This window comes from Gracilinanus agilis, chromosome 4 (assembly GCF_016433145.1).
Source record: "Gracilinanus agilis isolate LMUSP501 chromosome 4, AgileGrace, whole genome shotgun sequence".
Classification (NCBI taxonomy): Eukaryota; Metazoa; Chordata; class Mammalia; order Didelphimorphia; family Didelphidae; genus Gracilinanus; species Gracilinanus agilis.
The window spans coordinates 97,661,459-97,677,885 of NC_058133.1; the positions used below are offsets into that span (position 1 = coordinate 97,661,459).

The following is a 16,427-nucleotide window of genomic DNA, read 5'->3' on the forward strand; positions in this document are numbered from 1 at the left end:
TCATACAAAAGGAGGAACTGAGGTAAAAAAAATTAAATTGTCTTGGTCACATAATTAGTAAGTAGTAGAGTGAGAATTTTAACCCAGGAGGGCTGATCCGACACTCAAACCTCTTGGCCTTAGATGCATACATACAGAAGCATCAAGTAGAGTTGACAGGCAAGGCAAACTAGATGCTCTAATGCTAGTAGGCAAAATGACTTCATAAAAATCACTGACACTTTGTAAGATGAGAACTTTGACTGGAATAAGTCTCTAGAAGGTATACTCATTCAAAAAAAGAAATGTAAGGGAGGGAGAGCAGAATGGCATATTGAGAAGACATATTCACATGATCTAGGAAAGAAATGTGAAGAAGATTTTAGAAAAGATAGGCAGAAGTAGAAGCAATGTCATTAGTGCATACTGAAGCCCAATTGGACAGAGAAACAGAAACAGATAAGGATTTTGGAAAAGAGATCCTAAACCTGGCATAAAAACATGGCACAGGAGGAATGGGAAGGTTTCAATTATATGAGCATTTGCCCAAAGCAGAACAATTTACCATTTACTGACCTGCTTGATAGTCATTGGATTCTTCAAAAGAAACAAGAACTAAACTAAATATATTAATACTATATAAATTATTATATAATTGTAGGATTAAAATTAATGTCTAATACTCGAAGTGTTATATTTTATAAAACATATCAATAATCACTAGAAGTAAAGGAATAAAAAGGTAATTATCTAACAAAATAAGACCACGACTCTAAACTCTCCTTGCCTGTTTTAAAAAGACCACTGGCAGCCCCTCTGATTACAGGAAGTGGAGAGGGAGAGGCGGGGCTACACCAAACTTATATCCTCCCTATGTTAGCACAAAACATGAGCAGGAAAGTGGAGTGCTGGGAATCGTAGTTCAAGAGTACAGAAATTAATTACACATAATCTCAATCTGATTTTCATTTGTTTCATTCAGGATACTCGATAATGGAAATCTTAGGTGATGAAGGGGAAATAATGACTCTATTCTGGAACTTTTGGTTTCATCCCACACAGTCATATATTTAATAGCTGTGCGTCCTTGAACAAATCATTTAAACTCTTTCTGTCCTAGTTTCCTCAACTATGAAACAGAGATAAATAATATTACTTGTCTTTCAGGGTTGCTGTGAGAATCAAATGAGATATTGGTAAAATGGCACAATGCCTGGCCCATAGTAAGTACTTTAACAACTGTTTACTTCCTTCCCTGGATTGAAGACCTTTGATGAACAATTCCTTTGAAGATAGCTAATTATGAAATACTTCTCTTTACATCAAACCCACTACCAATTTCTTCTTTTTATATTTAGGAAAAACTTCTCTGGCTCCTTTTTTTTACATAGGTCAAGCCATTAGGATATGATGATAGTGCTATCATTTTTCTTTTTATATTTCTTTTTCTTTTACCTGCTCTAAATTAAGCAAAACGTCCACCTGAAAGACCAAAGTTACCCAAAAAAAAGAGCTTAATTATAGACAGCATGTTAATCTATATTTTTTAGTGTAGAAATTTAAAAATTCTTACAATAGTTTATGTTCTACCAAAACTCCCAAATCGTTTTCAAACTAATTCCTAGTCATGGTCTTACAACCAATACCTCTAAACTTGATTTTCTGCTTGGCATATAATGCAGCTCTATACTTGTGATTCACTTTTTTTCTTTTTTTAATGTAAGGAAGTGAAGGAGAAAGGACACTGGAAAGAACAAATTTATCAAAAAAAAATACTGTATGCTAGATATTGTGCTAGGTGCTGGGAATACATAAAATGAAATAGGCCCTTGCCCTCAAAAAAATTGTTATATTGGAAGTGGGAACAGCATATACACAAGTGCTTGGAATTAACTGAAAAATTAAACTATTGAAAAGAATAAAAAAAAGTAAAAAGTAAGTTTGAAGGAAGGAAAGCACCAACAACAGGGGTAAGTCAAGAAGGAGCTCAAGTAGAAAATGTGGAGGGAGCCAAAAACATTAAAAGGAAACATAATTTAGTTTGTTTAACTATGTATTAGTCATGAGTCTTTTTTTTTTCCCCCTTTTTCTTTTTTTCCAGTGGAAAGAAAGGAAGAGAGAAGAGAAAATAAATGCTTGGTAATTGAAAGGAACAGAAAAGGAAGAAACTGAGAATGTTTTTCTTTTTTTTCTTTTTTTGGACATGTGTGAAGAAAAACTAGATTTTCTCTTAGCTTTACATGATAAATGAGAGAAAGAGAAACAATGGGTAGAAAAAGTAGATAAGTAAATTTCCTTTGACCTATGGAATTCCAAAAATGGAATGCGCTATTCTCATGAAAGTGAGGTACTTGTAGATTTTTCCCTTAGATGTTGGAAGACTATGGGTTAAAAAGTGCTATACAGTTTTCAGATAAAGAAATCAAAGCTATAAATAAATCACATGGAAAAAAGTTCCAAATCCCACTTGATTAGAGAAATGCAAATTAAAAACAAATCTGAGGTACTGCCTCACACCTGTCAGATTGGCCAATATGACAGTAAAGGAAAGTGATAAATATTGGGGGTTGAGGGGGCGGGAATATGGCAAAATCAGGATACTAATGCATTGCTGGTAGAGTTGTGAATTAATCCAACCATTCTGAAGGGCAATTTGGAATTATGCCCAAAGAGCTATAAAACAATGCATACTATTTCATCTAATAATACCACTACTAGGTCTGTATCACAAAGAAACTTTTTTAAAAATGGAAAAGGACGCGCTCTTACAAAAATTTATAGCTACTCTTTTTGTGATGGCAAAGAATTGGAAATTAAAAAGACATTCATCAATTGGAGAATGGCTGAACAAACTGTGGTATATGATGGTGATGGAATACTATTGTACTGTAAGAAGTGACAAATAAAATGATTTCAGATAGTGCTGGAAAGATCTACATGAACTATTGGAGTAGGAATGCAGATGAAAGCATACAATTTTTCACTTGTTTATTTGGGCATATGTTTTAGAGTTTTGGTTTTATGAGATTATTTATATTGTAATATTATATCTAACATTATTAATATAAGATTACAAAAATGAACAATATGGATAAATGTTTTGTGTGACAATACACGTATAACCCAGATGAATTGCTTGCCAGTTCCAGGAGGAAGATAATTTAGAACATATAACTTAAGAAAACTTATCTAGAAATTTATTATATGTAATTGGTAAAAACTTTAAAAATTTTTAATTAAAATTAATAAATAGTGCTAGAGAAAGCATTCTTTTCCAGGTATAACTTAAATGACTTCAGGAATTACTTCCATCCTTGACTATGTGCTTTAATTGCTCCTACAATGCTAAATATCTATTAAATTGAACGATATTTAAAAAATTGTTTTTAAAGTAATGAAAAAAAATGTGTTAAATGCACAGTACCTGAAAAGTAAGTACTATTTTCCAAAGCAGTGCTAGAGTTCGTTCTCTGTGACTATCCACGATATCCTTAGACTGAATTGTATTACCTGTAAATAATGACATAGTCAGAAAAGTTATGTATTAATTTTTCCTAAAAGAAAGACAAACCTAAACTCTATTTATTTATTACCTTGCTCATCATTCAATGAAACTCCACGTTCTTTCAGCACTTGAAGAACAATATCAACATTGTGAATCTTTTGAAGGCGACTTATTGCAGGAATCCTGAGTTTCTTTGAAAGGTCCCAATTCTTTGTGAGAAGCTCCATTGCTCTCCTATCAATGAATAAAAAGAGGTTCAACATTAAAGTGTAGCTTTTTTTTTTAAAGGATGGTCATGTTTTAGTTTTTTGATAATATGTACACTTCTACATATGACAGGAAGTGTAGGAAAATGTACTTAAGAGTGCTAAGCTTGAAGTCAGAGAGAACTGGGTTCAGGTTTCACCTCTGCCACTTCCTAAATTGCTTTAGGGCCATATTGGCAAAGCTATGGCACTGACACCAGAGTGTATAGAAGGGGACCATTTCCTCCCCTTCTCCAAACACACCTGAGGACATTTCTTACATCACCCACTCCTCTGCCCAGCAGCCCAGTGGGAGCATTTCCTCCCTCCCTTGACTGGGGTAAGGGAGCGGCTCACATGCAGAGTGTGGGTTACAGTTTGGGCACTCGGGCTCTAAAAGGTTCACCATCACTGCTCTAAGCAAACCACTTAGATTCTATTTTCCTCATTAAAAAGGTTATTAGAGACTCCGAAGTTAGACATCAGGGTTCAAAACCCACTTCTCTTGCTAACTACATGCAAACTTTGGGACAAGTCAGTTTTTATCCTCTAAGCCTCAGTGTCCTCATCTAAAAGAAGATTGGACCAGATGGCATCTCAGGACCATTTCAGCTTTCAATCTACAATGCTACTTATCTACCAAGTCACAGATGGAACTAAATCATGAACAAGTCCTCGATTTCCATAGCTGATGGAGGAATTTCCCCATCCTGACAAATTAAAGATCCTTGGAGACAGCTAAGTGGCATAGTCAATAGGGTCCTGGACTTGCAGTTGGGAAGATCTGCGTACAAATCCAGATTCAAGCACTTAACAACTATGAGGTCCTGGACAAATCACTTAAGGTCTGTCTTAATTTCCTATAAAATGGAGATAATAATAGCATCTAACTTCCAGGACTTGGTGAGGATCAAATGAAATATTTATAAAGCACATAATGGGCATTTAATAAATGCTACCTTCCCTGAATAAATTATTCATGCACACAGTAACAAAATCTTTCCAATCTTGTTCCCTTTATCGTGTAACAATATCTCCTCTCCGTTAAAAAAAAAAAAGTACACATAGCTCTCTATTAAAAACAAACTCCATTGGACTATCACTGACACTTCAACATTCTCAACAATTTGGTCCCCCATTCAAACTTCTAAATTGAATTCAAGCTACTCCTAGGGCTCTACATTACAGCCAACTACTTCCCTTGATTTCTATGCCTTGAGGTTGGAAGCCTCAGGCTTGGAATTCTCTGGTTCCTCAGCTCTACCTCTCAGAAATCACCCAACTCCCTTTAAGGGTCTCAAATCAATAAGCTTTTTCTGAATCCCCCAGCTATGAGGCTTATAGCTGCTAGGTAACACTGTAGATAGAGCACAGGGCCTAGAGTCCAGAAGCCTTGAACTGAAATCCAGCCTCAAACTCTTTACAAGCTAAGAAATCCCAGGCCAAGTCATTTTCCTGCCATCTGCCTCAGTTTCCTCAACTGTAAAAGAAAATAACAGGACCTCTCTCCCAGAGTTGTCATGAACAGCAAATGAGATAATAATTGTAAAGTTTTTAATCCAATGCCACGCACAGATTTAGGAACTTAATTCTAAGTGCTTTCCCCTTTCCCTCATGCTCTCTCCATATTAAGCACTTGTTACTTGTCGACTATCTAGTAGGTACAAGGGATTAAAATATAAAGGGCAGTCCCTGCCATTAAGGCGCTTATATTCTAATGAGGGAGACAACCTATAGAGTTAAGTGGTAATGAGAGAAGGAAGTTATGGTCCAGAAGCAATGAGGAAGGGCAATGATAATTCCATTCCAAAAGTAAAGGTAGTGCTGATTAACTAGTATCTGAGAAAAAAATACATGAAGACTTGTACTGCTCAAGTAATCTCCACAAAGTTTAGCTAACTAAAAGGGTTCTAAGAGACAACAGAAGGTTTAGAAATTGGCTTCAGAATCCTTTCTCATTTGTCATTAGGTAGATAAATAAGCACTAAGGAAGAGGAATATGAAAACTGAATCTTGAATGGGTTAATATAGTAGTAGCTAATTTTTATTTTTATTATTCAATTTTTATTGTCAATAAAATAACCAGACAGAGAAAGAGAATCCTGTATCTATAGTCTACAGAAGTGAAGACAAGAACTTCTAAAAATCTAGAGAAAGGGGGCAGCTAGGTGGCTCAGTGGATTGAGAGTCAGGCCCAGAGAAGAGAGGTCCCGAGTTCAAACCTGGCCTCAGACACTTTCTAGCTGTGTGACCCTGAGCAAGTCACTTGACTCCCATTGCTTAGGCCTTACCACTCTTCTGCCTTGTAGCCAATACACAGTATTGATTCTAAGATGGAAGGTAAGGGTTTAAAAAACAAACCAACAAACCGAGAGAAACAGAGTATTAAAGATTCAGAGCTGGAAGAAACAACCTTGGGATCCACCAAGTTCAAGCCTCTCATATTAGAGATTCGAAGAACAAGGCCTAAAGAGTAAATGACTTGCTCAAGGTGAAAAACTAATAAATATCTGGAGCAGGTTATACATAGGTTCTCGAATGCTAGATTCCAAGTCCAACATTCTATTCATTATACAAATTTGTATTAACATTAGAGGGAATTACATGAATTTCCACACTCATATATATAAGGTTCTTAATAAACTATAGTTAAAATTATATCAGGTAAGTGGTTTAAAATCAAGGATGGTCTGCTCCAGCTTAAGAAGATTGATGTCTAAAGTATCTTTTTTAAAGTAACAACAGTTTTTAATGTATTTCGAAGATTAAACTTGTTTGAAAAGCTAAAGTTATTAAAAACAAGGATAGAAAAAGTTACTTTAATAAATAATTCAGCTTACTAAACCTCTATCAAATTAATTCTTTCATTTCCAGATTACTCTCAAAGGTAGCACTCTTCCCTGACATAACAATTGTCTGCTTTGGATATAGAAGTAACATATAGTTACTTCTAACTTCACATCTTATAGGAGGCCACTTCCACTAAAACTACACTTGAGCGGAGTGGTAGTTTCTGGAAGAATTATTTTTCTTGGTTACTCCAAATTTTGAGCATACACTAATAAGAACCATAACTTACACAAGACGAATTCCACATTTTAAGTCTACAGCAAGATTTGTTACAGCAAATTCAAATTCATCAAGTGGTGTTTGAATATGGCTAACAGGTAATCCCAAAAAGCCAAGGTGGCGGGAAAGGTCACCTTCACCACTAAGGAAGTCACGTGAAAATGCCAGAAGAATCTCTTTACTAGCCTGAGGGAAAAAAATATAAAATATTCTTATCTACTAATTAAATTATTTTATGTTGCAACATTGAATTTAAAATTATTGAAAACACATTACAAGGAAAAAATTTAATAATATAAGCAAAATATGAAAAAGATTAGGTATCTCATTTAAATTCTAATTATTTCCCACAGTTTAAATCAAAATTGTATGTGGCAGAAATACTATATTTAGCTTTTCAATATAAACTATTAATTAAAATTTGAAAATCATTTGAAAAAATAAACTGTTAAAACAAAAATTGCTAAGCCTATACCCAAAGAAGACCAAATAATATGTACAAAAATATAGCAACTTTTTGTGGTGGCAAAAAAACAAAAACTTAAGATAATGTTCAACATTGAGAAATGCCTGAATAAATATGGTTAATAAATGTGGAATACTGTTATAAGAAATGAGAAAAGATATCATTTCAAAATCACATGGAAAGACTTGTATGGACTAATGCAGAGTAAAGTAAGAAGAATGAGAAGAATTAATTTATATTATAATATCACTATTTTTAAAGGTCAAAATTCTGAGGTCTTTTTATAAACAGATGAAAAATTAAATGAGCAAAACTAAGAAAAAATTCATAAAATAACAATAAATGGCCTTTTACAGCTGGAATAACTCTGCAATAGAATGATCACTCATGATTTCAAAGGACAATGATGAAATATGCCATTCACATTAAAGATTAGTGATGGTTTTTAGAAAGTAGAATCATACACACACACACACACACACACACATATGAGGGAATTAATTTCATTTGACTATGCATATTTGTTAGAAGAATTTTTTTTCCCTTTTGTTTTAAATGAAGTAAGGAGTAAGATGGAAAAATGAGTTTCTATTAGTTTTTTTAAAAGGGATGGAAGACATCTACGAATGTGAAATATTACACGCACTTTCAGATGAGGTCCCTGAATTATTAGTCATAACCATTTTACTTTGTAAAAAAAGGCCTCACAAAATGGAAGCAAAAAAATAAGTGTTTGTAACAGAAAAACAAAACATATCAATAAAGCTTTCTAAAGTTTAATAAAAATTTAAAATACAATGATCTCTAGTTCTGCTAAATAAGATCTAACTACAGAATAAGAGTCAAAAATTAAAATAATCTTTCAAATGATGTTTTCCCCAAAATTAAATGTCAGCACCAACCAATGTACAATAGGCATTCAATACAAATTTGCTTAATTTTGACCTAAGCTAAAATTGATTTGTTTCTAATAATTAAATGCATTACAGAGGATAATGAAGGTTAAAACAGTAAATAAAATCATACCTTGAATTCTGCATCTTTACAAAAGAGACAAGGATCATGATCAATAAGTCTAGATAGTTTGGCATGATCAAGAAAACAGACCAGTAGTAATAACTTTTTCAAAGTAAATCTAGACAAAGCTTCTTCATGTCCTTAAAATGAAACAAACATTAATAACTTCGCTTGTACATTGTCTGGCAGAGAAAGTACTTAATAAAGACTTTTTGGTTGAATGAAGCTGTAATTGTTAAATAACATTAAATATACAAATAATTACCATCCCTATAAAGATGAGGTACGGTGGGATGTCTGTATTCAGCTGCTATATCAGGGTTCCAAAGTAGACGATTCAGAATAAATATGGCCAAACCTGCAACATCACTGTTGTTTTCCAAAGAGATCAATTCTCCATACACAGTCTGAAATAAATAGTTTTTTTTAAATACTGAAATTCTTTTCAATTTGCCACCACTCTGAACACCCGCTGCTTCACAAGTACAACACACTACTGAATCTGTAGTTAATTTTTAGTACATCTCCATTTTAATTAAAAGAACCTCAAATTTTCATAATAATGTATATATTCCTTTTGCTGCTTATAAAAAAATATCAAGTTATGAGTAATATAACCTGACTTACTGTATGTTTTTAGCTAGAAGACCAGATTATGTCACAGGACCATAATAAAGCAAACTACAAAATATTACCTTTGGCCAAGTAATAATTTTTAAAGTATGAAATATGAAGTTTATCTTTTTTATACTTCCTTTTTTAATGAAAGAAATGGATCTGACCAAATATGAACATCACATTCTATAAAACTATGAATTTCTGCTTCCTAGATATACAATAATTTCTATCTTCAAATCTACTAAAATATTTTATTAATGTTTCTGATCGAGTCATTGTCCTTAAAATACAAAGTTTCCCCCAAAAGTAAAATAACATACCTCTAAACCTATACGTAGCCACAATGGATTATATGACAACAGCCAGTTGAGGATTTTCTGTCGTTCCCCTGAAATATTGTGAAAAAGCAAACAAGCTTATAAATCACCAAGATGCTCACTAGGCATCATAGTTTAAGAAATCAACTATAACTTTTATGAGAAGAAAAGTAAATTAATAAAAGAACTTCTTACATATCTATGTTCCAAAATACTTTAAATGTTTGAAAAAGTAATGACTAAGTCATTAAGTGGCAAAGATATAACATATTTAACATGAAGTAAAAGGATAACATTCATTACTAATGAATCAAGGTTTCTGCAGTTTTCTTACCCACATCTTTCCAGAGATGTTTATCCTTCCGAACAAGTAATCTTCTAACTTCAATCTCAACTTCTAGCTTTTTAATAGCTTTAACCATTTTTTCTGATGTAAATAAGTGACAAGCTTTCCGGCGTAACCTATTCAATCTACAACGAGCAGTATATGTTCTGAGAGACATCTCATCTTTTGTAGGTGCTCTTGGAACACTTATTTTATAATGATTCTCCACTCCCAAAAGAAGAGTAACAGCATTTACTATTAAAGGATAAAGAAATATGACTGATTAATTTGTCATAACAGTGATCTGGAACTTAAGTTTTAATATTTAAGTAAATTAAAATACTTTTTAAAATGTTTCTGTCAAAATAACTTGCAAAAGTTAATAGTGTTAATTAACTATTTGAAAGTGATATTTACTCAAAACAGAAGAGTTCAAAATTTAAATTCTGCTGTTGATATATAAACAATTAAAAAACATTTGCTAAGAACAATTCAGACTCCAATAAGAGCCCTGAGAGATAGTTGATTTATCTTTTAAAAAAAAAAACACCTTTTTTTAACCTTCTGTCTTAGAATCAATAGTATTAGCTCCAACGCAGAAGAGCAGTAAAAACTAGACAATTGTGATTAAGTGACTTGCCCAGGGTCACATAGCTGGAAAGTATCTTAGAACAAATTTGAATCCAAGACCTCCCAATTGTAGGTCTGGTTCCCTATCCACACCAGCTGTTCGAGGTCAATAAATCTTTGCTCGAACATTAGCACTAACAAGGAGCTCATTTTTTTCAAAAAAGCCCATTTCATTACTATTCAGCTCTAATTGTTTTTAATCTCTTCATTTTATTAATATCTTTTACTTTTAAATCATCATCATTCTAATTCTTCTCTTGTAACAAATAGTTCTAAAAAAAAAAGGCAGGTCAGCAAAATCAATCAACAAATCAATCACATCAGGCAAAATACACCTTCAGGTTCCCATCTCTAAATACTAATTGTTGTTCTCATACTTTGTCAAAATGTGTCTTCCTCTAAGTTATGTCCATGAGTATTAGGTCCTGTCTTTACAGCAATAAGGGATTAAGTAATCTCTTATCCACATGAAAGTTTTTCAAAAATTTGAAGGCAGCTAAAATAAACCCCTAAACTTTTTTCTATTTCAGGTTTAAACACTTGCCCTAAACTATTCTGCATATGGCATGATTTCCAGAATCCTTACCATTCAAGTTACCTCAGAATCAAGACTTTCAGGTCAACATTAAGTGATATGTCCATAGGTGTGCAGCTAGTGTCAAAGATAAATCTCAAACTCAGGCCTCTTCTGATTCCAAAAGCCATGCTCTTTCCACTAATATCACAGGAATGCTCAAATATGGCTTGACAGGGAGATTCCATAACCTAGAAACTATAGTTCCATGAAGAAAGACTATGATGGTACCAAGAGTCAGCGTGGCTTCATGGAGAGAGGCCAATGCCAAAGTCAGGAAGAACTGTGTTCAAGTCCCACCTCTGACACATACCGCCTGTGTGACCCTGGGCAATTCCCTAAACCTCTCAGTATCCCAAGAAACTTTTTCTAAGAGTCTAAGTTACAGATCTGCACAGGTAGAAGTTCCTCATTTGGAACCCCTTCTCCCAATAAACTTGAAGCTCTAGTATAAAACAATGAAACAACACTAAAAGGGGGAGGAAGAAGGAGGAAAAAGAAAGAGGAAAATAAGAGGGGAAGGAAAATGGGGAGGGAGAGAAGAGGGAGATAGAGAAAGATGGCAGCAGGATGTGAATCAGTTATGTCACAATGTTGGCTCATTAAGGTTGTGATCAATTAAAATTTTCTGATGTGAGTTGTGTTTTAAAATATGGACTAGTATAAAGTTGTGTCTCTCCCATCTTGGATTTAAGAGTTGGAAGAGATCTGAGAACTCACCTTAGCCCAACCTTCTTATTTTCCAAAGGAAAAAACTGAGGCCCACAACAATCCAATCAACCCAGCCAAGCCAGTCAGAGGCAAAGCTGGAGACACCCCAGGGAAACATTTCTCTAAGAAAAGTAGTCAAGGCACTGAAAGGCCTCAATGTATGAATGAACATACTGGTGGGAGAGGTCAACTTTATAAGAATTGTCTTAAAAATGTTGGAGATAGGATAAAGACAACGGCTTGTCTGAAAAATATCTGGAGGTTAAAGTGGACTGAAAGCTGAATGACTCAAGTCATTTGGCCAAAAAAGCAAATGTCAAGTCAAGCCATTACTCTATGCCAGACACTATGCTAAGAGTTGGGAATACAAAGAAAGAAAGTTCATGGTCTAATGAAGGAAACGACATCAAAGAACTCTGTTCAAAGAAGACATCTATAGGGTAAATTGGAATAGTACAGAGGTAACAGCCCACTGTACTCTGGTCCAGCCAGAACTGAAATTGTATGTTATTCCTCCCCATCCCATCATAAGGATCTCTTAAAGGAACTGACTATGATTATCCTGAAGTAGAGAATATTGAGAGTGGAATGTGGGGTGGTAAATGAATGCTATCTTGAAATACTTGCAGAACTATCACATGGGAAAAAGGAGTTTATATTCATCAAGTTGGGCCCAGAGTGCAGAACAAGGAGTAATGAGCATAAGTTTCAAAGAGGCAAATTTGGGCCTATTCTAAAAGAAGGTATAGTAACTTTGGAGCTAGGAAGACTTTAGGTTTAAATCCTGCCTCTGGCACTTATTATTAGCTGGATGGGCCAGCCACTCTGTCTCTGAGATACAACATTATCACTTGTAAAATGAAGAGGTTAAATGAGAGGGCCTCTAAAGTTCCTTCCATCTTTGAATAACATTTATACAAAGATGAAATAAGCTAGCTCATAAGGTACTGACTAGGTTCCCCCCTCATTGGAGATCTATAAGGAGAGGTTAGATGACCGTTATTGGACTTATTGTGGCAAGACTTCTCTCTAAGGTATGAAACTTTTACAAATATAGCATAAGCTAAAACTTTAGAAAAATAGGTAGAATCTGTAACATATGGGATATGAACTTAGGCCAGTGAACAGAAAATTCCTAACAATATAGAAAAAGCTGCCAGCATTATAAAGAGTTATTTTAAACTAATTAAGTTCTATAACAATTTAATCCCAGTGGCAAATCAGTGCCCTAAATTAGGCAGTTCATACTTAAATCACAAAAGGCCAAAAAATAAACTAATGGAATTTTTTTTAAATCTAATGGAAAATTACATATATTAAAATTACCAATTTTCTTAAAGAAAACATATTTTAAAACAGTCACATATGATAACATTTTACCTTTAGAAATATTTGCTTTTACAGTTAAGTCATCAGGAGTTAGAATGAAATTTAACCACCATGTGAAGCCTTGTTCCTGTTTTTCCTTCCAGCGCTCATCATAAAACATGTTTCTGGCAGCAAATGGTAGGGGATGCCTAGGGATAACTAAAAAACAAAGACTGTTATTTCATAAAATGAACATTTTTGTTCAAAATAATATATATGAAAAATAACAATGAGACATTAGATATTAAAGAACAAAAGCAATTGTTAATGGGATTATCTGTCACAAAAAAAAAAAATAAAAAGGAATGTCAAGAAAAATTTCCAATGTTAACAACAGTAGAATACTTTTTTTAAACTAAATTTCTGATTTCATCCATGTGTAGAGCTCAAAGTAAAGAATTTCCTTTACAAATGCAGACTCGCAATTTTTCTGCAACAACAGACTTTAGAATTGCCTGGGTCATGGAAAAGGCAAGTGACTTGTCCTGGATAATACCACTATGAAGTATTAGAAGCAGGATTTGAGCCCCAGACTCCGGATTTTTGAGGCTGGTATTTTAGCCAACATACCATACTTCCCTGATAGAAATGTTAATCCTTGTAAAATGGAAAAGTGGGAACAACACTATTTAGTTGGATTGTCAGATTTCACAATTTTATTTAATTAAAGAAAATAATCTTATTTGGAATGCATCTTAATCTTTTCTTGACTTATAGTATAAAATGGCAGCAACATATCCCAATGCTGAATTTTTTTTTAATCATTATGAATTTAAGAAACTTTCTTGAAAAAATATTTTCTACAACCCTTCACACATGATTAGACAACATGATTTAGAGAACTGCTGTTGGAATTAGGAAAACTATGTTCTGCTTCTAATGAACACTGTGTTAACGTAGGCAAATTAGTTAACTTCTCACTTCCTCAGGATACAAAGACTAAATTACACATATTTACTAAATTAGCAGATCTGTATCAGTAGAAGGTAGGCAGTTAGGTGGCATAATGGGCAGAGTGCTGGGTCTATAGTCAGGAAGACTCATCTTTCACAGTTCAAATCTGACCTCATATAAGTACTAGTTGTGTGATCCTAGGCAAGTCTTTTAACCCTGTTTGCCTTATCTATAAAATGAGTAGGATAAGGAAGCCACTCCATTATCTTTGCCAAGAAAAATCCAAATGAGAGTCACAAGGAGGAAGGCACAATTGAAAAACAACTGAACAATAACAATCAATTTGGAAAGAGTTTCCATAACCCTAACTTCTCTCACTTCTAAAACTGCTGCAACCTGGCTTTCAGTTGCACCATTTAATTGAAATCACTCTCTCTAAAGTCATCAATGATGACTTAATTGCAAAATGATCTTTTACCTATCTCCATCCTTCTTGATTTTTCTGAAGCCTCTAACATGAACAATCATCTTCTTCTCCTGAATACTTTCTCTTCTTGAGATTTTCATGACACTGCTTTCTAACCAGTCTACTACTGCTATATCTAAGGTCAGACTCATTAACTGTAGGTGTTACCCAAAACGGTACTGTTCTCTTTTCCTTCTTTACTCCTTCTTTACTCATCACTTGATGACCTCATCAACCGCTATTATCAAATAACATTTGTAAAGTACTTAACATTGCCTGACACATAGTGAGCAACATAGTGAGCAATTAATAAATTCTCTTTCCCCTTCCCTCTCTTACTCCCTTCCTTTCGATGGATTCAATCATCTTTATACAGATGATGCTGAGAGCTAATTATTCAGTCCTAACCTCTCTCCTGACCTCTAATCTTACACTCTCATCTATCAAACAACCCAAACTGGATGTCCCAAAGAAATATGGAATTAGCATGGCCAAAACAAAACTCTTTATCTTTCCTCTTAAGCTCTCCTCTCTTCCTAGCTTCCCTATTACTGTGGAACCGCCATTCTCACACACACACACACTCACAACCTTAGCATCAACCCAATTCAAGCCACATAGCCAAGTTTCATTGTTTTTACTTTCACAACATCTATTATATATGTTCCCCTCCCCCTCTCCATGTGCCACGGGCATTTTTCACTTCATGGTACAGAAAGGAATTCTTTACTTTTTTTTTTTTTTTTTGCTTTAACTGGAGACTTGGAGGTCTTCTTACCATAGAGATGTGTAGGGATTAACCAGCCCACAGTGACAGGAAGGAGAAACCACAGTGACAGGAAGGAGAAACCATAGAGATAGGAAGGAGGAAGGAGAGAAACAGGGAGTTAGGGAGAAGGATAAAAGGCGGTCAGTTGCTGACAATTGGGGCTAGCAGTTGAAGGAAGTTGGCTGTTGGGTATAAGTTGGTCACTGGGGGTTGGTGGCTGGTGGTGTGGGTTGGTAATGTGATAATTAGATTAAATCTACACTGCCCATCTTTAGATTTAATCACCAAAGGTGAGAACATCTCCAATTTTGGGAGTTCTGTAACCCATGTGTGCTAGAGTGGGTGACGAATCAGAATTGACTGACTGCCCCCTAGGCTGTCCTAAGAGAAGGGTCTGTTGTGATTGGACACATAAACTGAGAGGAGGCCACAGGAAGTGACTCAAAAGAGGATCCTTTAAAAAGAGACCTCAATCAGCTGGGCTCAGTCTTCTAGCTCTTCTGGTTTGTGGAAGAGTGCTGGCTGGGACCCTGAGACCTTGGTAACACTGTTCTTAATATCTTCTTTGGAATACCATGCGGTGAGTTTAAAGACTGAATCTTCCTGAACTTCTCTTAAGGAAATTCCCTTTAATAGAGACTCTGTGACTGAAACTTTTGCTTCATTCACCTCTGGGCTCCCCGCCTCCCCCTGCCCCTCCAGGTCTCTCTTGGCTTGGGCTAATCAGATCTACCTGGATTAAGTAGGGGATCTTGGCAATTTACCTACTGTGTTAAGATTCTTATTTCCTTATTTCTTCTTCCTCTTATCAAATTGCAAATAAATTTCCATAAAAGTCTTGAGGTTAAAAGACTTCAGGTTATTCCTTAATTGGGGATTTTTCTCCTGGCGACCAATATTTAATATATTCAACCCCAAAATCCCCTTTTTCCCCTTACAGTGATTAATTGGTGGTTGGCATGTTTTTGCTAGAATATAAAGGTGGGCCTGAGCTTACTGAGAGGGTTTTTGGCTTTTGGTCTGGGCTATTAAATTTTTCCCCCCTTCCTTGAACTTTTTGAAAGGTGGCTGGTCTTTTTGACAGACCTAATTGGGGTTGGATTAAACACTGATTGGGATGGTTTTGATTGGACTAGATTGGGTTGGAACTTTGTGGGGTGGTTGTTAAAGGCAGTTTTAGATAGTAGTTATAGGTAGTTATAGGATAACTAGTATAGACATTAGGTAATTTCTTTATCTCTTTCCTATATTTCCCTCTTTTACTATATTCATTTTATTATATTCTTTTACTATCTCTATTTTAATTAAACTAAAGTATTAATTGTTAAAAGCTGCTAGAAGTTTTCTTTTCTCTGGCTTAAAGAGATAATATTAATTTATAACTCTACTATATACTCATTAAAACTCAAGTTATTAAAAGCTGTTCTCTTATTTTGAATAAACTCTTATTTTAACCCTTACATTTAATTGGCAA

General features: G+C 34.5%; 1 protein-coding gene across 1 annotated transcript in view; it reads right to left on the reverse strand.

Annotated features, from left to right (window-relative positions):
* The window catches only part of ASPM (assembly factor for spindle microtubules), a 67,210-nt gene that overhangs the window by 31,890 nt on the left and 18,893 nt on the right, over positions 1-16,427 (reverse strand). The window contains exons 5-12 of the mRNA XM_044672806.1: positions 12,837-12,983; positions 9,551-9,796; positions 9,220-9,287; positions 8,547-8,688; positions 8,291-8,421; positions 6,809-6,984; positions 3,573-3,718; positions 3,404-3,489 (exon numbers count right to left, since the gene is read on the reverse strand). Of these exons, the coding sequence (XP_044528741.1) occupies positions 3,404-3,489; positions 3,573-3,718; positions 6,809-6,984; positions 8,291-8,421; positions 8,547-8,688; positions 9,220-9,287; positions 9,551-9,796; positions 12,837-12,983 (1,142 nt within the window). The remainder of the gene's footprint in view (positions 1-3,403; positions 3,490-3,572; positions 3,719-6,808; positions 6,985-8,290; positions 8,422-8,546; positions 8,689-9,219; positions 9,288-9,550; positions 9,797-12,836; positions 12,984-16,427) is intronic.